This window comes from Aristolochia californica, unplaced genomic scaffold, assembly GCF_029961685.1.
Source record: "Aristolochia californica isolate CCGP_79_NKW_82.1479 unplaced genomic scaffold, dmAriCali1.0.hap1 SCAF_4, whole genome shotgun sequence".
NCBI classification, from domain to species: Eukaryota; Viridiplantae; Streptophyta; class Magnoliopsida; order Piperales; family Aristolochiaceae; genus Aristolochia; species Aristolochia californica.
In genome coordinates this window covers 1,101,428-1,122,717 of record NW_027182103.1, presented here as the reverse complement: position 1 = coordinate 1,122,717, position 21,290 = coordinate 1,101,428, and the positions used below count along the sequence as shown (strand labels likewise).

At 36.9% G+C, this 21,290-nt stretch overlaps 4 protein-coding genes across 5 annotated transcripts; 2 read left to right on the top strand and 2 right to left on the bottom strand.

Annotated features, from left to right (window-relative positions):
- The first annotated feature begins 177 nt into the window (after positions 1–177).
- On the top strand, positions 178–5,133 carry LOC137962298 (uridine kinase-like protein 3). Its single transcript, XM_068809081.1, has 13 exons — positions 178–225; positions 929–989; positions 1,570–1,685; positions 1,916–2,012; positions 2,445–2,524; positions 3,015–3,209; positions 3,321–3,404; positions 3,500–3,560; positions 3,770–3,830; positions 4,203–4,296; positions 4,372–4,444; positions 4,531–4,613; positions 4,824–5,133. The coding sequence occupies exons 1-13, from the start codon at positions 178–180 to the stop codon at positions 5,004–5,006; spliced, it is 1,236 nt and encodes a 411-aa protein (XP_068665182.1). The 3' UTR covers positions 5,007–5,133.
- Positions 5,134–7,646: 2,513 nt separating this feature from the next.
- LOC137962118 (quinolinate synthase, chloroplastic-like) lies at positions 7,647–11,010 on the top strand. The gene is made up of 7 exons (XM_068808836.1): positions 7,647–8,408; positions 8,884–9,168; positions 9,326–9,544; positions 9,626–9,805; positions 10,078–10,569; positions 10,674–10,835; positions 10,919–11,010. Exons 1-7 carry the CDS (start codon positions 7,647–7,649, stop codon positions 10,991–10,993), a joined length of 2,175 nt encoding a protein of 724 aa, XP_068664937.1. The 3' UTR covers positions 10,994–11,010.
- Positions 11,011–11,158: 148 nt separating this feature from the next.
- On the bottom strand, positions 11,159–14,967 carry LOC137962355 (uncharacterized). Its single transcript, XM_068809169.1, has 2 exons — positions 14,811–14,967; positions 11,159–12,356 (listed from the first exon to the last, which is right to left on the bottom strand). Exon 2 carries the CDS (start codon positions 12,277–12,279, stop codon positions 11,668–11,670), a length of 612 nt encoding a protein of 203 aa, XP_068665270.1. The 5' UTR covers positions 12,280–12,356; positions 14,811–14,967; the 3' UTR covers positions 11,159–11,667.
- A 597-nt stretch (positions 14,968–15,564) lies between these two features.
- On the bottom strand, positions 15,565–19,946 carry LOC137962354 (uncharacterized). 2 transcript variants are annotated; one of them, XM_068809167.1, is made up of 5 exons: positions 19,615–19,946; positions 18,654–18,751; positions 16,832–16,921; positions 15,823–15,868; positions 15,565–15,745 (listed from the first exon to the last, which is right to left on the bottom strand). In XM_068809167.1, the coding sequence occupies exons 1-5, from the start codon at positions 19,881–19,883 to the stop codon at positions 15,658–15,660; spliced, it is 591 nt and encodes a 196-aa protein (XP_068665268.1). In that variant the 5' UTR covers positions 19,884–19,946; the 3' UTR covers positions 15,565–15,657. The 2 variants fall into 2 exon arrangements, with proteins under 2 accessions (XP_068665268.1, XP_068665267.1); XM_068809166.1 differs by having other exon boundaries at positions 16,832–17,092; positions 19,615–19,945.
- Positions 19,947–21,290: the final 1,344 nt, after the last annotated feature.

Below are 21,290 nucleotides of genomic sequence, written 5' to 3'. Positions count from 1 at the left end.
AAAAAATAAAGAAGAAGAAGAAGAAGAAGAAGATGCCATTACTTTTTGAGTACAGTCAGATTAAAAATGAAGATTGACATAGAAATGCAGATTCTGATGCATGTTAAGTCTAACCGTGTGGATCTATTTGAAGGCGTTGCTGGTGGTACCGCATCTGGCAAAACAACTGTATGTGAGATGATTATTGCCCAGCTCCATGATCAGAGGGTTGTTCTTGTAAATCAAGTAAGGTTTTTTGGCTTTAATTTTTTCCCATCAATTTTTTCAAGGTTCAAATTGGTCTTCCATATTGTAAGAAATAGAATGTCTGAGAGGTTTCATACTCCATAGGTGTCTGGTTTCAAAGAGTAACTCATGAATAACAAGGGAACAGTAATGGTGGCTCACATTATCATGAAGGCTTATCTTTGGTCAGACCAACGCTGCAGCCATTGGGAACCTCATTGCAATGAAATTGCTCTAATAATAGTGTGACTTGTTACATGTATTAGATCCATAATTTTTATTATAAATAATATTATTGTGAACAGTATCATTTTGCTAGTTGCTGCCAGATTTGGGTATTTCAAGCAATGGGTCATATGTTAGATTTGTCTTTATAGTACCGAAAAATTTAGAGGCAATATTCTTCCTTCTCTAGCCAAAGTAGTGATTGTGGCTTCAAGTTTATTCTCTTCTGTATTATATGCATAGAGCCTTTTGCTTCTTGGGGGGTTCTTAAATTCTGTTCTGCTTCCATCTTTCTGAAGATTGTAATTACTGATGTGCTTCCTCTTTCGAGAACAATAATTCTCCAAGTAATTCTTTTATGATTACAAGTATTTACAATCAATATGCTTATTTTGAACTATTTGTGTTGGCAAGAGAATGCCTTGATCCTATTTATCTCTTTCTGCTGATCTTCTTATGCATGTGCTGACGTTTGTAGGATTCATTTTATTTCACTTTTGGAGAAGACAAATTAAAAAATGCTAACTTTGATCATCCTGGTAAGTGTTGTGCCTTTTTACGATAGTACAAACTGAAAGTGGAAGATGTATGTAAATATCTCCAATTATTTTTGTTTCAAATGCTTGATTTGTCATTCAGAACTTGTTTTTTATAACAAAAAAATGGTATTTAATTGACAGAGGGGGGGAGCTCCCAGAGGAGACAAGTACAAAATGAGAAAATTACTAGCATACAAACAAAAAAAACACGAGAAACTCAAAAGGGGGAGTGAGTTGCCAACAACAAGATGTTGCTGGCTGATTCCACCCCTAGCAAAAGCATCAGCAATGCCTTTTATGATTCTAGGATTATGCTTTCCTAAGATGTTCAAGCCATTATAACCATCTTCAATTTTACCCAAATACATCAAGAAACAACCTGATTTGCCATCTAGAACTTGACTAAATTTTCAATGAATATTTATTCTTCATTCTACCTTGAAGTGGAAAAAAAAAATGCTTTATGACCTTTATTGGTTATTTCTCAAACCTCCAAAGAAAGCACGCTATAACTTATGTTCTCCATAGGAACATTGAAATTCAAAAAGTTGTTTATTCGTTTATATTATTTTACTTTCAGATGCATTTGACACAGAGCTATTACTTTCTTGCATGGGAAAACTCAAGCATGGTCAGGCAGCCACCATCCCAAACTATGACTTCAAGACTCACAAAACTATACAGCCACCACGGCAGGTTCTACCCCATATCTATTGCAAATAAATTCTTTACTATGCCTATGCATGGGTTAGATAATCTACTGTACAAATTATTGACTGCATTTATTGTCAACTAAATTTAATGACATGCAAGCTCTGAAGTTATTCTTAAATTTCTTTTCTTCACATAGTAAAGGTTCAAATAATAATTATCCAGATAAGAAACTTGTTTTCGTTGCTGATGATTTCTTTCATGAATCTTTTCAGGTGAATCCAGCCGATGTCATAATTTTAGATGGAATATTAATTCTTCATGACCCCCGTGTGCGTGAACTCATGAACATGAAGATCTTTGTGGACACAGGTTACAACATTTTCTCTAAGTGTTTCTCATTTAGTTAAATAAATTTGACATTTATTTGATCGGGGCAATGTTCCACAAGGAATGATGTGACTTTAAGAGGTGCTCCAAGCAATGTAGATTTTTGGTGGCCGGTTCACCATCTAATCTATAAAGTGTCATCCAAGAAAAGACATTGCACAGTGGATCTTTTCTTTCCTCTCTCAGATTGTTATTTGTTACAGTAAATTATCATTTTATATGCACAATAAGTGTATCACAACCCTTCTGTAGACTTGAAATTGGTAGTTAATCATTTCCATCAACAAGTCTTAGGAAACAAAGAATATATTAACAAAATTAAGTGTTTTTTTTTGGCAACCAAACTTTATTATCAAAATTCATTTTTGTAGTTATGTGTCACATCAATCTTCAGAAACACCTTTTCCTCCGCAGATTCTGATTTGCGGTTAGCAAGGAGGATAAAACGTGACACGGTTGAAAGAGGAAGAGACATTCAATCTGTTCTTGACCAAGTAGTAAATTTTTCTCATGTTTAATTTTTTTGGGTGTATGGTAGGTTCATATTTACATTCTTAGTTGTTCTAAAAAAAAATACAAGAATATCTTCAGACTTTTGTAGTAAATGTTGTTTATGCAAATTTCATTTACCACAATGATATTATCCCAGCAATTAAACTGATTGTCTTAATTTTCTTTTGACCAAATCATTGCTTTAGGAAACATAAGGAATTGTCCTTTTGGTTTATCAAGGATGTTGTAGCTCACCCTCAAGTCATGTTTCTCAAGTTTTTCTCTGTATTTATGACTATTTCGTTCTATATAATTCGCCTTCACAAAGATTTGTCTTATTTCTTAATGAAATATACTTTGTAGGCTACTTTCTTCGAGATCACTTGCACCATGATATATGTGATGTTACTCGGTTGTTATGCCAGTTTAATGTATAAACTTGTTTTTTAGTCAATCGGTTTAATATATTTGTTTTTATTGGAACAATTGCAGTATGCCAAATTTGTAAAACCTGGTTTTGAGGAATTTATACTTCCATCAAAGAAATATGCGGATATTATCATCCCTCGAGGTGGAGATAATGAAGTCGCAATAAACTTGATAGTGCAACACATTCAAGTAAAACTTGGTCAAAATGACCTCTGTAAGATATACCCCAATGTTTGTGTTATCCCCTCAACTTTCCAGGTGAAACTATTTTCTTCAATAAATTGTTCTGTTTTTTCTTCATCATCATCATGACTATCCATATAAATTAGTTCTTCAAAAATTTGAACCATATTTGTCTGCTTGGTCCAGATACGAGGCATGCACACACTCATACGTGATATCGAAGCAATGAAGCATGACTTTGTCTTCTATGCAGACCGTCTAATTCGCTTGGTAAATTCTACTCTTTGAAGAATCCTTTTAGTCATGTTACTTAAATCTTTTCCATTTTGACAGAATTGATTGGGAGACCTTAATGATTTGTACAGGTGGTTGAGTATGGACTGGGTCATCTTCCATTTTCTGAGAAGCAGATCACCACTCCAACAGGTGGGGCATATGGAACCAGGTTTTCTAGCAGTGAAAATTGTTAAAGATTGTAATACTTAATGACCTTTTGAGAAAATATAAAGTGCTTAGTATGGCTAGAAATGCGCCTTATGGCAATGCTAAAAAACTATCAGAAGTTGCATACTGTTTCCTTTATGTTTATCCCATTCAATAGTTCTGATTTGTCTTGTCGTTCTTGCAAATTGCAGACAACATATATACTGGAGTTATTTTCTGTAAAAAGTTGTGTGGTGTCTCTATAATCAGAAGGTACACAAATAAAGCACTAGCATGCTGCAAACTTTCAAACTTTTGTATGAATAGGAATTAAAAGTATATCTACACAAATATCTGTCCTGCATTCTCATCATTATTACCAATGTAATTATATGCAAGAATATGAACTAGAGAACTGCATTTTGCCACATGATCTTAATCCATAACTAACAAGATCTTTAATACCAATATCTTGATACATGAGGAACACTTCTGAATGCAAGTGATGGTCTAAGAGTTTCCATTTCGAAATGCAACTAATGGAATATTCAAACCAACATATTATGTCTAATAATTTGTTGTGCCATATTTAACAATGGTAGATTATGCTACTTTCTCTTCTAATACTAGTTTTTTCATGTGCAGTGGAGAAAGCATGGAGAATGCATTAAGAGCATGTTGCAAAGGCATCAAAATTGGGAAAATCCTCATCCATAGGGAGCATAACAATGGCCGACAGGTCATCTAAATGTATTTCATTTGGCACTCAAATAATCTACTCTGGTTTCTAAATCTCAATGTCACTTTCGTGTAGCTCATCTATGAGAAGCTGCCTGCAGACATTTCAGATCGCCAAGTTTTGCTTCTTGATCCAGTACTTGCTACAGGTTTGAACATACACAATTTGAGACATGTTGTCTTTGAGTTGATCAATCTCATTAGAACTCTAACATAAGCTTCTTCCATTATCCAGGAAATTCAGCCATTCAAGCTATTTCTCTTCTGATTAGTAAAGGTGTACTAGAGTCCAACATCATCTTTCTTAATCTCATCTCGGTAACTCACTCACCGCAATTACAAATTCTCAGCAAACAAAGCTGTGTATAGAGCTGATACATGCCAATAATCCCAAATTCCTAGTGGCAGCTCATACATTTGGGACACTCATGATCTCAAAATAATGTGTTAGTTGTCACATATTGGAATCCATGATGCAGCTATTATCTTCCTTTCTTGACTTTAAGTGCCATTGATTAACCAATGCAGGCCCCTGAAGGAGTACATGCTGTCTGCAAAAAGTTCCCCACATTAAAAATTGTGACATCAGAGATTGATACTACATTGAATGAAGATTGCCATGTAATTCCTGGCATGGGGGAGTTTGGGGATCGTTATTTTGGCACAGATGACCAAGTTCACCATCAAAGTTTTACAACACATTCAACTTGAAAGATGTTCTACTAACACCAGATGTAGATCTTCTACTAACACCAAATGTAAAAACTGAATCCTGTAATAATTCACTTCATTTGAAGTGAGGTGAGTGGTAGCAATAGCTGCTGAAACAGACTGAGAATCAATTACACAAATTTTGCATTACCTAGAGAGTCTTTGGTTTTCTAGGAGCAAGAATTGACCACCAAGGTTACACTTCTCTTGATGTCCAAAATCTTTGTACATACAATTTGTGCCACACTAGGTGTTGGAAGATATAAAATCAACACTAGGAAAACAAAATAATGAGAGAATTATTTTCTCTTTTATTAATTTTTCAAATGAAAATTCCTCTTTGGCCAATTTTCTAGTATTTGTATTGTTGTAATAACAATAAGAAAATTAATTTTCCTACCACAATTTCAATTACTCCAAAACATAACCCCAAATTGGTAGCCCATGGTACCTAAAAGTAGAGAATTTTCTCTTTACCTTACCCTCTTTTGATAAAGCTAAACATCATAAGCAACTTAGGAGGTAGTTATCGATACATGTCAAGGTGTGTGACACAATTTTCTTATTCATTTTTACCATTATTCATAAGAAATGTATCGGTCGGTGGTGTATTCAGGATTTTAGGGATTTAAATATGATACTTGACATTAAGATGGAACCCTTTGTTTTATACAAATTTGGAGGTATAATCTTAGAGTACATATTTCTCCTCAGTCAAGTTCAGAGGTATATCTTTAATGAAAGTGAATTCACTCCATGAGACTAGTGAATTCTTTTTCACTTGTCATTTCACTCAACCATTTGAAACTGAACTAATTCAATTGGATTTTAATGGAAATACTTATTTAATTTTATTAATAAAATTATTTATTTATGACTTTTACATTATATTAAATTACTAATATAAGAGTGATAATTAAGGTATCGTACAAGTAAGAATTTGATCAAGTTTCTAGAGTAAATAATTTCTTTTAAGTATTATATTTTTTATAATTAATTAAATTAATATTTTTATTTTACGTTGTAATTATTGTATTAATTTAGAATAAACAAAAAATTATCTTATTTTATTAACAAAATACCTTATTTATTTATTTGTTATATTCATGACTTTTAATGGTATATTAAATTACTAATTTAAGAGTGAAAATTCAAATATTATAAAAGTAAAAATTTGATTAAGTATTTAAACACTATAAAAGTAAACGTGTTTGTTCAGGTATATTATTTTTTATATTTTATTATTTTAATATTTAAAATTTAAAATTTATCTTAGTTTATTAATTAAATTTTTAAATAAAACTATCTTAATAAAATTAAATTTATCAGGGTATTTTATTAATAAACTCATTCTCTACTTTACACTAAAATTTTCATTGTGTACTAACACAATAAATTATTTGACACTATAATTTCAATTGAACACACTAACAAAAAAAAATAATTCCCTTTCCCTTTCCACAAGTAACCCCCTATTACATTTATTCATTCAAATCTGCAAAATAGGCTGAATTATTTGACCCAAATCAAACCATTGCGTCATGAATGAGATCAGAATATCTGAGAAGAACAGCTTTAAAAAATGATTATTATATAACCCTAAATTATAAGCTTCAGCTCTAATCATTGGCCTCATCTTTCTTTTCTCGATACAAGGAGAAAATTCATCCAAATCAATGGGTTCTTTAATACTAAATCCATCTCTCCAATATCAGAATCGCTCTCTTAAACTAATACTTGCTTCCACTGTCAAAGCTAAGACCCTTCAAAAGATTCAGATCCACTTACAGATTAAAGACAAAATAAAACAGAGACCCGCCATTAAAAGAAAGGGGGGAAGTGGGGCAAGAGCTCACCGATGGTGGTTTTAAAACCCAGAAAAAAACTCTGTTCAGTAGCAGAACACTGCAAGAGATTCCCAACTGAAGTTAAATGAAATCAACAAGCAATCTTCAGATAGAAAGGACCAAGAAATCTTCAAATAATAGACTAAACAAATCCAAATGAAATCGGTGAGAAAGCCGAAGCCCGGCGAGCGCTTCTTATCGTCTTCTGATCTGTCCCATTCTGACCTCGAATTTGCTCGTTGTCTCGACGCTGAGCATGAGCATGCTTATCAAGACCGCCGCCGCCACCCCTGCCGTGCGTTCTCTGCTGGTCAAAATTCAGCTCCCCGATTATTGGATGCGTCGTTTGAATGGGTGACCACCAAAAATGTTTCACACTCTACCTACCCTAACCGTGCACTCTAAGGACACTTACCCTAAGTCTCTAACCCTAAGTCCCCACAAAGAGACATGGCGATCTTGGGACCCACGTAAATGAGCAATTTTCATGCCAAAAAAGTCTGACCAACCAACCAACCCCTTTCGTCTCGAATCTGGCTTTAAATTTGCAGTGGGATCGCCCCTTTCTCTCCTCTTTTAGTATTAACCCGTGTCTTCCTTCCCTCCCATTCGTTCTGCATGTGTCCGTTGTCTCCGCATCGCGCTGTCGTACTTTCTTCTTCTTTCTTGGGTTCTGCAAGCTTTCTGGGAACGATTTCACATATCTTCTTCATGCATTGAACTGGTCTGTCAAGGAAATGATAGTTTTGATTTGTTGGCGAGAGTAGAAAAAGGGTGTTTCAGCGTTGGAGGAATGGATTCTGGGTCGTTTTTAACGGGAGCGGCTGCTGCGGCTTCTTCTTTTTCGTCTTCGTTTCTGCTGCCGGTGTCGAACCCGAAGGAGCGGCTTCTGCTTCCTTCTGGAATTCAGCAGAGGCCCAAATGGTTCGGTTTTAGGCATGTCAAGTGCGCCATCCGAAGTTATGATGACTCTTTTCATCTTCCGCTTCGGAAGCGGGAGTCGGTCTCGTGTTCTGCTGTGACCGACTCGCCGGTGGGTGTTACTGACCTGCCTCGCGCCAAACTGCAGCGCCTCGTGGCGGAGTTCAGGTCCATACCGGAACCCATCGAGAGGGTGAAGAGGTTGCTGGAGTATGCGGGTCTGCTGTCCCCGCTTGTCGACTCTGACCGGGTCCCTCACAATCGCGTCATGGGCTGCACGGCGCAAGTGTGGCTCACGGTGGAGCTGGACCCTGCTGGGAGGATGAGGCTGGCGGCGGACAGCGACTCGGAGATCACTAAGGGCTTCTGCTTCTGCCTGCTTTGGGTCCTCGACGGGGCGTCGCCGCAGGAGGTGTTGGATTTGAAGACGGACGATATGGCAGAACTCAACGTGGGGTTACCAGGCCGGACGCCTTCCAGAGCGAACACCTGGCATAATGTGCTCATCAGCATGCAGAAGAGGACCAAGGCGATTGTAGCGGAGAGGGAAGGGAAGCCACCCTTTGAACCGTTCCCTTCGTTGGTTGTCACTGCTGATGAATTGATTGCTAAGGGGAGCTATGCCGAGGCTCAGGTTAGCGAGTTTGCTGGTTCTGTTTAGTTTTAGCTAAATGAATTGTATAACTGTTGTTGAACGTTGGGAATGGTAAATTGTATAACTGTTGTTTGAAGGAGATATAATCACCGTCTGAGACGAGAGATTGTAGATGGCAGATGGAAGAAGACATCGGGAGTTGCGAATGCTTCTTAAGATACCAATGAGCTTTTGTACCCATGAAAGAAAAATAAATGAGTTTTCAGCTTTCTTTAATCTGAAAAAAAAAAACCGTGTACCAGTGTTCTTTTTTCTGCTTCCTGAAGCAAGTTCCAGAGTAGGTGATATCTGCACTTGTTAGAACAAGTTGGGAGCGTATCTGTAGTGTGAAAAGCAATCAAAAGGCTACAGTTACCTCTACTTGTGTTAAAGAATTAAATCGAAGATTTTTTTTTGTGTTATTTGAGTCTGTCTTTCAGTTAAAACAGAGTTCTAAGTGGTAGTATAATTGCAGGCAAAATTTTTATCCCCGAATGAGGTAAAGGTTAAAGAACTTGTCAATGTATTAATGGAGAAGAGAATTGGGGTTGTTGCACATTTCTATATGGACCCTGAGGTCCAAGGTGTCTTAACTGCTGCACAGAAGCATTGGCCCCATATCCATATTTCTGATTCCTTGATCATGGCTGATTCAGCTGTCAAGATGGCAGAAGCTGGATGTCAGTATATCACAGTTCTTGGAGTCGATTTCATGTCTGAAAATGTACGAGCCATTCTTGACCAAGCAGGATTTGCAGAGGTATGCATCTTTATCCTACTTTGAACTGTCTCCATGAAAGAGACAAAATAGTTAATTTCTTATTGCAGGGGGGAAGAGACTGAATTGTGATTCATATGCTGAAACATTTTTCCATCCTTACATTTGGTGTTTCTTATCCCTGAGAAATGCTGTGCAGGTTGGTGTGTACAGGATGTCTGAAGAAAGGATTGGTTGTTCATTGGCAGATGCTGCTGCTGGCCCAACATATATGAGTTTTCTCAAGTCAGCTTCAAGATCAAGACCTGCTCTGCATGTAATCTATATCAACACATCCTTAGAGACAAAAGCTCATGCCCACGAACTTGTCCCAACAATTACCTGCACTTCTTCAAATGTTGTACCGACCATCTTACAGGTTGGTAGGCTTATTCTTACTTGTGATGACTGTGAGTCCACATTTTTTGTTGAAATCTCTCACTCGATTATCCTCTGTCAGGCGTTTGCCCAGATACCAGATTTGAATGTCTGGTACGGCCCTGATTCCTACATGGGTGCAAATATTGCTGAGTTGTTCCTCCAGATGTCTAATATGACAGATAAAGAGATTGCAGAGATACATGCTGGGCATGATAGAAACTCAATAAGGTCATTATTGTCTCGTCTGCACTACTATCAGGTGAATTTTCATGTCTTGTTCATCTTATGATTATGCCAGTTTCTGATGACAAATGTATCTGTTGATCTTCACACAGAGCTTAGAACTAGCTCTCAATTTGATGGGACTTGAAACTTACTCTAAAATTCGCTCTTATCATTGCAAAATTTGCCTTCTCAAGTTTAGAGCATAGTCACTCTTGCCTATTTTAGTTTTCCTTCTTGTTGCCACATTGTAAGCTTTTGCTTTCACATATTTAAGTTTCGGCATTTGCACCTATCATTCTTCACTAGGATGGAACTTGCATTGTTCATGACCTATTTGGACATGAAGTAGTAAGGAAGATACGCGAGGGATACTCCGATGCATTCCTTACAGCTCATTTTGAAGTACCAGGGGAAATGTTCTCTCTTGCAATGGATGCAAAGAAAAGAGGAATGGGAGTTGTGGGTTCCACTCAGAGTATACTGGATTTCATCAAACAAAGGTTGCAAGAGGCTCTAGAGAGAGATGGAGACGAGCACCTACAGTTTGTTTTAGGAACAGAATCCGGGATGGTAACTTCCATTGTTGCAGCAGTACATGCGTTATTGTTTCCTTCCGGTGATCACTCTTCTAGAAGATCAAAAGTCAGCATTGAGATCATCTTTCCCGTCTCCTCTGACTCACTTTCAAGAACATCATGTAGCAATAATGGAAGTGACCTCCTCAGAGTGGTTCCCGGGGTTTCAGAGGGTGAAGGATGCTCTATCCATGGGGGCTGTGCTTCTTGCCCCTATATGAAGGTAAGTGCTATTATCTCTTCTTCAATACAACTTCAGCTCGGTGGTAGTTCAACATAAATCTTCTCTGATTTAATGGAACTGATTAATGTTTCAATGCTACACAGATGAATTCTCTTACCTCCCTGCTAAGGGTTTGTAGCCATCTCCCTGACACTAAACACACCCTCTCAGATTATGAAGCAGGCAGGTTCAACGCGACAACTGCACTTGGAAACCAAGTTGCAGAACTTGGTTGTGAACCGATCCTGCACATGAGGCAATTTCAGGTTAGTGTCTGCTTGTTTGTGTGATGCTGCTCTCTTTTCTGCTTTAAAGAGCATCCGGTAATGTGTTTCAATTGGTTTTGCAGAAAAATGGGAAATTGCCCGAGAAACTAGCCCATCAGATCCTACATCAGACCTGCAATGGGAGACTGAACTCATAGAAGAAGAATTGAGACCTGAAAAAAAATTATATCATTTTGTACTTCATTATATCCATTAACAAATCCAAAATCTTGCTGTGCGTTTGTGCGAATAAGATTTTCACTCACCGTGAAGGGACTGAAGCCCCCCCTTCATTCTTATCGGCCATGATATGGTTACCCAATTACTGAGAGAAATATTGTAAAGATATCCATTCCAAAAAATGTTTTTTAGAACACTATGCTCAGTTGCAGAACCAAGGGCTAGTCTGCCTTCAGGCAGACTTGGGATCAAGATTGAGTAAGAATAATTCAAGTTTGCCAGAGTTTAACCTGAGTTAAAACCCGATCAATGCTAGGTCCCAGAATGAGTGGCTTTTGACCTCTTTCTTGATCATAGGATACATCACAAATTGAATAAAACAGAACAGCAGTGTCTACTGATATGCTATTGAGACCTTGCTCAATAGACTGTTAGCCACTGAATGATTTAAAAGTGAGAAAAGCTGCAGGACTTCTAAGAACCTGTTAAGCCTGCAGGTTTCTGTAACCCTACGCAAAGGATCAAATTCAAGAACAAAACATTCCGATGAGACAGACTGAAGGCCATGTAACTCAAAGACGATCAATATGATTTGCTGAGCTTGAATATACTCGATATCCAGTTGACCATTACAACACCCAAATCTCTTGTCTTATTCCATAACAACCTTAGCACCAACCTCTTTCATCTTGGCAATAATCTTCTCTGCGTCCTCCTTCAAAACACCCTTTTTCAATACTATGGGCGCTTTCTCTACTAAATCCTTCGCTTCCTTTAAGCCCAAATCGGTGAATGTTCTCACTTCTTTTATGATCTTAATCTTAGCAGCAGCTTCAAAACTTTCAAGTTTCAAATCAAATGATGTCTTCTCGACCTTCTCCTCAACCTTTGCTGTACCATGTGCTTTTGACGTTGGTCCTTGAAAGCCCATTCCAGGCATCATTACACCCATGGCCGGCATTTCGTCTATACCCAGTTTCTGTCGCACTAACTCTGTTAGATCTGATACTTCAAGCAATGTGAGATTGGAAATCTCATCAACAATTGCTGAGACACGCTCAGTGGGGGCTGTCTTCGATTCCTGTTGAGCTGTAGTGAATTCACGAGTGAAACCTGATCGATTACATGCCCTGTCATTTATGCTGATGAATCCCAGCTTCTTGCAGATATTCAAAGATGAAGAATTGAAAGATGTGGCAGCAGGAAACTCATGAAGTGTAGAGTTCTGGGAGACTAGTCTGAAGAGCGATGAGAAAAACCTCATATTAGGTTTCCTAGACTGCTATTCTATTAGGAACTGGAAGCTTCAATGTATTGAGGAGAACAGAGATGAGATACAACCTACAAAAGACAGATGCAAAGTTTAACATTTATCAGATCAGGTGAGCAGTAATGCAAAAATTGAAGGAATAATGTCAACAATTTTCAATATTCTAACTTGAAAATGAGCTTCTCCTAGTTACCATTCTTACTAATAGTTACGCCAAAGGCACTCTAAGAATGACAATTACATGCTGAAATTAAGGAACAGTAGTGACCAAGAAATTATGAATTTATCCTAAAAGAATAACAGAAAAATAAAACTCCTGTGAATTTGATATACATGGACAAACACTAAAAATCTCAATTGAATTAGAAAATTGAAACTAAGTTATCCTAAAGTAGCCTCTGGAAGAGTTTTATGAAGTCATAATTCCTGAGTTGCATGACAGCCTTTCTCCAAAACAAACCATGAGAATAATAACCATGAAATCCAATTTGGCACGATGAGGGACGAAATTTTGAAGAAATCCAAATTGATATTTCAGCCTACAGGTTTCTGCTCAGATACCAATAGCAGATGATGAATAGATAACAGTGTCTAAGATCTAGCACGACCCAAGTCAACAGAATCAATGATGTCAAAAACTAAAGATAATTAACCACTTATTCAAGCTCATAAGGTAAAACAACATTAATGTCACTTTGAGAACTCATTTATATGAAATGGTTCAAAATAATAACAAAGTTAACATAAAAATCTTTTAGCTTTGAGAAGCTCATGTTGGAAAGATTACTAATCCTCCCAGAGCCCTCCAAATTTTTCCTGCCTTGCAGTAACCCATAAGTAAAAACAATTTCAACTTTCAAGCATATTTTACCTCCTCTCCTTTTCTGGTAAAATGATTTAGATGCAAATTTACTTCAATATTTTAACAATCTATATTTTCAGCATTTTCAAATCTTTTATCGGTAAATATTATCCCAAGGTATAAGACAAATAAAGGAACCAATTCCCCGTATAGGATTCCAATTTCTTTTTATTTCTTTTTTTACATGAAATGGTTATATAGATCTGTTCATGTGAATCATATTGTTCCTTCATATTTTCACAATACACCATTGTTGAAGCATGAAAGCAAGGTAAGGGATAAAATATGAAACTTTACTAAAACTGTAAAAGCTTCTTAGGTTCATATTTAAAAATACAGAACCATCTGCCTCTAAACAACTCCAATAAAAGGAAAAATCCATAACTTGAGATCCTAAAGTAAAATGATCTCTACGATAACATTGAGAACCATTTAGGTGCTATTGATGCCATATGCTAAGAAACCCAAAGAATAGGTAAAATGGAAAAGGATAGCAAGAGATAAATGAGGCACAATTTAAGTTGGAGCTCCATGTTTCCTTAAAGAACTTCATATCTTCCTTGTTTCCCCAAATGCTTAAGATGAAATTTTTTGAATGGATCTAAAACAAGGATGACAGATGAGAGCATATATAATAATTAGGATAAACCGATGACAATTTTCACAAAGTAATAATCAATTCTCAGAGTCGTATAAGAAAAATGATATGCCTCAAACTTAGTTACCAGGAGAATGAGTTAGTGCATGAAAAGAATTGAACCCACTTAATATTTTTACGAGGTGGAGGTCTCCAATCCAACAGTAAATCCGTAACACTTTCTTCATTTATTTATATGGTAGAGAGCCGCATTTTTTTGGAATGATGATTACATACACTACACTCCATACCCTGGTGAAACTTGAACCCAAACTCTCATGCTAGGACCACCTATGTGACCATTGAACCAAAGGCTCAATCTAATTTTTTTTTTAAAAAATGATGAGAAGACCATGAAAAATAAATAAGATGATTAACCAGTTTATGGACACCAGGATTTCAGAGCTACTATGAAAGAAAGTGCATATAACCATAAGTTTCCAAAAATTAAGAGAACTATTCAATTTACTCGCATTCACGTCATACTTTTTTGTTGAATTTGGAATTTATACTGCACAAACACATCTGCGAACAAAGTAAGTGATATGTCAATAACATGTACGGTTTCAAGATGACAAAATCACTAACATATCTCCATCTCCTTTCATATTCACCAACTGGAAAAACTTAAACGAGATGGAGCTCAACTGTTAAAGAACGATAACTACACCTAACATTGACAAAAAAAAATTAAAAGTATATTACATATAAGCTAAAACTAAATTTTCAAACTATAAGTTTTACTTCGTATGAACATTGATAACGTTTGATCCTTCAGTGCAACCCGATTTAGGAACAGAACTTTCAGAGAGGACATAAATTTGCTCCATTTTTCAAGACAAAGATTGAACGCCCCCCAACAAACAGAGGGCAATAAAAAAAGAAAAAAGGAAAAGGAAAAGACGAGCACGGCGACAGAGGGCCCAAAAGAAACCAAAAGGAGAAGTGAAAAAACGAAAGTAACGGAAGCAGCGGAATAAGGGAAAAAAATGAAGAAGAAGAGGAACAAAATCCAAGAGATTTTACCTGTTTGGATGAAATCAAGGGGTAGAAGAAGCGGCAGACGTCTGACGAAGCCGCGAGCTATTCTTAGTGAGAAGGTAGACGAGGGAGGGAAGGGCAGGAACGGCACCTTTCCTTTGGATTTGCGCTTCAGTGGCATTTTCGTAATTTGAAGGCACATTTGCATTTCTTTATCCAATATGGGAACTAAACCGGTTCGCGTGTTCGACTCAAAATAAAACCTAAAAAACGAAAAAACGATAGATCGTTCATCCTCAACCTGTAATGTTATTCTTTACTAACAAAATAAATATTATTGATAAAAATATTTATTCTTTCTTTCTTTTAAGTCTATTAAATTAATTATTATATATTAATATAATCCATTACAAGGATTTTGACTTTTCTGTAATATGAAACTCAAACCCGACTCGAATTGGGACTCGATTTAAATTTTTAAACTCCAACTCGATTCCAATTTTAGGCTCAAAACTGACCTCGAGATCACATTGCATACTTACAAGAGTGAGAGTATTACCTTAAAATATCATGAGAGGTATAGGTAAAATCATTTCTAACCTTCTCTATGTTAGGTATAAGACAAGTGGCTTCATTAATAAATATCCTTAGTAACATTTGTACATGTTTTAAATGCTTTAATAGTTCAGAAATATAGGCCTGAAGTGTTGGTTCATATTTCAAAACAAAGATTAATTCCTTCACTTGAAAGTAATCTCTTCCGGCCTCTACATTTCAAGAAAGCAAAGACATGTGAAAGTTTCTAGTTTGAAAACGTTGTTTAATTCCTTGATCAGTGTCTTCTTAACTAAACAATGCTCTGCATATAAACACTTCGAGCAGGAAACTACCGCTAGCTAGTTGAGATGAACTTGCTCTTATTCTTCTTTTTCCTCGAAGCATAGCTGCTGGGGCCAACTGCTACAGAAGTCCTCTTTGTCCTGTTCATAAAACATGTCAATCAAGTGTTTTGCACAACATTTTGTCTGAGTGAGTCCCGAGCAGGAACCAAACATACCTCGTGGGAAGATCTTCGGACTCCATCAAATCACTTTCATCTTCCTCTGCACCAGCCAAATAACAAAAACTCTGATCAATGTTTAGAAATAGCTAAAACGCTGCAAGGCTGAGCAAGCTTCAAAGGCACCACTATGTGCTGCTGAAAGCACTTATGGATATATGTATGTAGAGTTTATAACAGCAGGAAAATGCTGATAGGTTAGGTAAATTTGGAATATCTCAATAATTTCTCATTGTTTGGGATAGTTCCCCCTCCTTGCAATCATGCTCATTTGAGCTTTTAAATATAACTCAGCACTATTTCAAAAAAAAAAAAAAAAAAAAAAAAAAATGAATATAGCTTGCAGGTCTTGAGTGAGAACACAGATACTAATGCCACCACCACAATGCTGGAACTCATATCACTCACTTTACCTTTCTTAGCATGGTAATCCCAGTAGTTGCAACTTGAATGAATATGTATGTGAAATTTTAAGCAGGAATGCAGCCACAGTAATTGGACTATTCAGGCCTCCGCTGCCTCAAGGTTTCAACAACTGTTCAGACCTTATCATGGTCTTCATTGCACCTTGGCCTATCCTGAGAATCTCACAGATATTGTTCAGCAAAGAAGACCTACATAGGCCTTTCCAGCTGATACATGTTCCTCAAGGAGCTAACCCTACCACCAATTTCAGAGCCAACAATCTCTAATTGCTGAAAACAGTAGCTCTATGTTACCCTCTTATGAATATTTTCTAGTTACTTCTCCTTAAAAAAATCTATCATAGGACAAGACATATGCAGGAGTAACAAAACTATAAAAGAATGGTCAAGTAAATGAACTATAAAAACAACTCATGAACAAGATGCATTAAGAAGAGTTAATCAAGTTTATTCATAGCATACTACAATATTTGGTATATAGTTTCACTTGAATTAAGGTTAGCATTTTGTACCATAGGAAACAATAAAAAGGCACAGAACTGGTAGAACAGAGAAAGCTTACAAATGCAAATAACACTCACCTGGTAATTCATATTCATCTCCTTCCTTGCCAGGGTTTGCAGAGTCTTCCCAACGATCATTTCCTTGGTCATTGTCCCATCGATTCCCAACTGGAGGGACCCAAAAGTCAGCTTCCTCTGGATCACTGTTATTTTCTATTTCAGGCTTCTTCTCCTTAGATTCATTTTCATGGGTCCCATTTTGCTTGTCCTTGGCACTTTTCTTTTTTAATTTGGATGGCTTATGTGATGATTTTTCATCTCTCTCTGCTTCCTTTTTTTCTATCCATAAAAGGCTTCATATTAGTAACCAAGCTTTTGACCACCAAGACCTAGGATGCATGGACATGTACTAGCTTAAATATCATAAAACAAGATATATCATCTCAACATGTTTTCTTTCTGTACTCCTTCAGTTCCCAACAAAAGGCTTCTCAAAGAGAAATAACTACTAAGCCCTCCATTGGTTTGAGAGGAAAGCACAAAGAATGAGAGAAAGTTTTAATCAATGGAAAATCTTGACTACCACCGAGGATTCTCTCATATTCTTTTTTTCCTTCTCTCACATTTCTTCTCAAACAAAACAGGATTTTATGGTAATACAAATTACACTTAAGACAATTACACGGCCTTCATTTTAAGTAGAAATCAAGTGTCAACAAAGCAACTAGAATGGCATTCATTTTAGGACAACCATCTAAAATGAAAGTTAATTTTCTAAGGGTATTAAAAAGGAATAAATTAAATAACTTCTATATAATAAAATGAGAAACTTAAATAAAACAAATTAATGTGCATTACTGATACGCTGCCCAGGCACACGCAGGGCCTAGTTGCACGTGGCCCAAGCACGCATTGCCTTATTTGAATTTGAATAAATTTGATATTTGCCTTACTTAGGTGGCAATTTCTCATTGGTTAGGGTTTGAATAAGGGATAAGGGGGTTTATCCTTCTTTTGCCTCTAAATAAAGCCTTGTATATCACTTGAAAAAATCTTCAAATTCGTCCTTAAAGTTTCCCATTAATGTGAAAGGTTCATTTCTCTTCATTTTGGCTTAGTTTCTTCTTAAAAGAGAGGCTGACTAGATTACTTTTCGCCCGAAGTAAGTTAGGTCGCAAGTTGAGGGACTATGAGCTTTTTCTAGCTCGATCTAGCGACGTGACAATTACCCTCAAAACATTATTTTAGAGGGAATTATGCAATGTGAGAAACCAATTTGCCTAAAAAAGCCAAGCTAAAAATTACTTTCATGTCATTCTCCAGCTGGAATCACCTGATGTAAGCTTCCTGTTATTATGTACACCAACTAAAAAAAGGGATACTGAATGAATTACTTATATGCACTAATCTTAAATTTGCTATGTGATACACATCCAAAAAGCAATATTGTGTGATCAACAATGTGGGATTTCATCCAAGAGCAAGTAGGAATACTTGCCTTGGCATCACAACCATCTAATCCACTATTGCCATGGTTCCATCTATCAAAGGATCATCTTTCCAGATTTGGTAAATCCAAACTTGTTTTGAATTAGCAGACTCGATCAAGCCTTGAGTCTTTCATTTTATGATGGAAGCATTCCATCTTTTCAGCCACATTCAAGTGGAGGCAAGAAAAGCTAAGTGCAGAATACCACCAGAAACAACTTTCCAGGACACTTAACGGGGGGGGTGGGGGGGGGGGGGGGGGGGGTCTCTTTATAATAAGCCCTCCCAATGCTATCGCTTCTTTTGTCCCTTTTACTTAGTGTCCTTGAGGGAAAAGATTATAAAGGTCTACACAAGTATAGAGTATAGAAGTAAGACTTTTGGTAGTCAAACAAAAAATCAAGAAGCTAACCTATTTGTTTTTGAAATCTTTTCCCACTGATATGCTTCCAAATATGTTCCTCAGATTTATTGATGCTGTCTCCAGTCAGCTTACAGATAAGTTTCGACCTGTGAAGAAATGAACAAAAAAAAAAAAAAAAACTAATTAATAAAAGAAGACAGATATCTGTGAAGTAGTTAGTCTAAAGATAATGGTCATAGAAAAGAAATGGCACAGTACATGCAAAAAGTAGAATGATATTTTAGCATTAACATGCATGCAACGAAGGTGTCAAGGTGCCAGATCATGCCTAAGCATTTTCTTGAACACAAAAAAAAACACCTTTTTGTAGGATCTGAACAGTCTGCTGAGAGAAGAGGGAAGATATCTGGCAAAGAATAATGCTGAAGAAAACCAGCAGTTTCAACCGACTGACAGAACATTTTTTACATCACATAGTAAATAATGTATTACAAATGTTTGCTCTGAGGTATTGTCAATTCTGGGGGAAATAAGCTACAAATGAGGTATTGCAAGAGTTCAACAAACACGTCTTACATCACGCAGTGGAAAAGGTGTTACAACTGTGTACGTTGACATATGGCAAATTCCGGGACAAATGAATCAAACATACTTGCCTTTGTCTGTAAAAGAAAACCAGACATACAAACCAACTGTTTTTCATCATGACAACTTTTGTTAATCCTAATTCATAGTACTGCTACCTATGAATCTTATGACACCGAATTCCAGTTGCTATGTATAGTCATCTACATCGACTATACTGGACAATCTGCCATTCCACAATCAGGCTTCGAAGATTGAAATTTTAATAGCATGCACTCCTCCACAGGAACGATTACCTAGTTCAACTTCCCAAAAACTAACAGATACACTAAATCGACAACCAGACAACAAGCACAAGACCAAAAGACCATCTTCAGGTAAAAAAGATAACTGAGCATAAAGAAAAAACAGGATGAATTTTTACTTGGAAGCCGGGTCTTGCTTGAAGAAGTTAAGCGGAGCCTTCTTCAGCCGGATAGCCGAATCGATGATCCCCAACCGGCAACGCTTACTATTTCCATACGACTCCATCTCTCTGGCCGGTAGCTCATGTCCCGTCTCCACGCACTTAAACCGCCCGTCGCCTAACTCCACAAACGTCGGCGAACCGAGCAAGAACCGCCCCTCTTTCTCCTCCACTTCCATGGCGTGAGGTGTAGGGTTTTGAGTCTCGGCGTCCACGTCCATGGCCATCTTCAAATCACAGCGCCGAAGCTTCAAAATTTTCGGGGTTGCTACCGTAGGGGCGCCACGGAAGCTCTTATACAAAAGAATTAGAAGCCCTTTTTGAAGAATTTATTAAATAGATATGAATTTACTTAAATAACTATGAAATTAGTTAAATAAAATACATTTATTTTTATTTACAAACAAGTCATAACCTATCAGATAAAATCAATTATAAATATAAAAATAAAAGAATTTGTTTATGTAAAATATAAAATTAACGGATAGCTCAGCTGTAGGATCATGATCAAGGGTACTGAAGTACCCTTGGGACTGCTTGTTGAACGAATCCTCCGAGGATGAGTTGCTGCAGGTACTGAAGTATCTGCAGAGGAAGCTGGAGATGGAGGAGAAGCAGATTGAGCAGTTCAAGGGTAAAAAAATCGTAGAAACAGAAGAGATGGAGATTCTGCCATGGAAACTGCAGAGCGAGCGAGAAAACACAGATCACATTGCGACATGGAGAAGAAGGCTGAAATGCTCGATCAACATCTAATCGCTTATTTCTACATACATGAAACCACCAGTTAAACCTAGAAATCTGCTTTTTTTTTCTTTTTTTTTTTTAATCAATGGGCTCTGATTTGATCACCGTGCGTTATCTCCCCAGCTGTAATTATCTCAACAGCATCTTTGCGTGCTACAATCCGACTGCGTACAGCATGTTTGAGACGAAAGATTTCATGTTTTGCAAAGAGGATTCGGGCAATGGAGTCCTCAGTGAACCATCAATTGCTTCTGTTACTGGGTGATTCCTCTTCGTATCAGATGCTCTCTCAGCCGGAATTCTCGGCCGGAATGCATGAACCGGTATCGGGACTTCAGTTGCGGGCGAATCAACTGGATGATTTGCTCTGGCAGTTCCTTGGCGGAGGCACCCATTGATCACAATCAGTTTCTGAAAATATTTAAAAACAAGAAATTGATGTTCTACAATTGATGCGTCTGTTGGTTCTTATTTGTTCATCCCAGAAGCTAGAGTTCAGTGGGTTCCTCCTCAAACACTCAGAATCTGAGAACTGTTGAAGTGATTATTAAATAGAAATTATAACTTTGAATTGTTTATCGTCGTCCATCACGCTGTTTAAAATTAAATCAGACATGACAAAGAGATAATATGATGTATCAAAGCGTAAAGAATGATAGAAATTTTGATATTAACCTTCTGCCATAGCAAAAAATCTACAGTTTCTTGTTTTAATCTTTTAGAGTGTCTTTTGCTACAACCAAATGGGTATGACCTGAAACAGAATTATCATATATTCTAATCAGAATTCAACCGATTTTTCATATACAACCGTTGACTTTTAAGATCATACAGATCCATTAAAACCCATTAATTATTACATTTATTTTACATGGATTTGATTGTCT

Coding starts and splice junctions, on each gene's coding strand:
- LOC137962118 (XM_068808836.1), top strand. CDS start 7,647: ATGGATTCTGGGTCGTTTTTAACGGGAGCGGCTGCTGCGGCTTCTTCT. Junction 8,409..8,883: donor GGAGCTATGCCGAGGCTCAG/GTTAGCGAGTTT, acceptor GTATAATTGCAG/GCAAAATTTTTATCCCCGAA. Junction 9,169..9,325: donor ACCAAGCAGGATTTGCAGAG/GTATGCATCTTT, acceptor AATGCTGTGCAG/GTTGGTGTGTACAGGATGTC.
- LOC137962355 (XM_068809169.1), bottom strand. CDS start 12,279: ATGAGGTTTTTCTCATCGCTCTTCAGACTAGTCTCCCAGAACTCTACA.
- LOC137962298 (XM_068809081.1), top strand. CDS start 178: ATGATTATTGCCCAGCTCCATGATCAGAGGGTTGTTCTTGTAAATCAA. Junction 3,210..3,320: donor TTATCCCCTCAACTTTCCAG/GTGAAACTATTT, acceptor TGCTTGGTCCAG/ATACGAGGCATGCACACACT. Junction 3,405..3,499: donor CAGACCGTCTAATTCGCTTG/GTAAATTCTACT, acceptor TGATTTGTACAG/GTGGTTGAGTATGGACTGGG.
- LOC137962354 (XM_068809166.1), bottom strand. CDS start 19,883: ATGGCCATGGACGTGGACGCCGAGACTCAAAACCCTACACCTCACGCC. Junction 17,093..18,653: donor AAGATTTCAAAAACAAATAG/GTTAGCTTCTTG, acceptor TTTTATGGATAG/AAAAAAAGGAAGCAGAGAGA. Junction 15,869..16,831: donor AGATGAATATGAATTACCAG/GTGAGTGTTATT, acceptor TGGCTGGTGCAG/AGGAAGATGAAAGTGATTTG.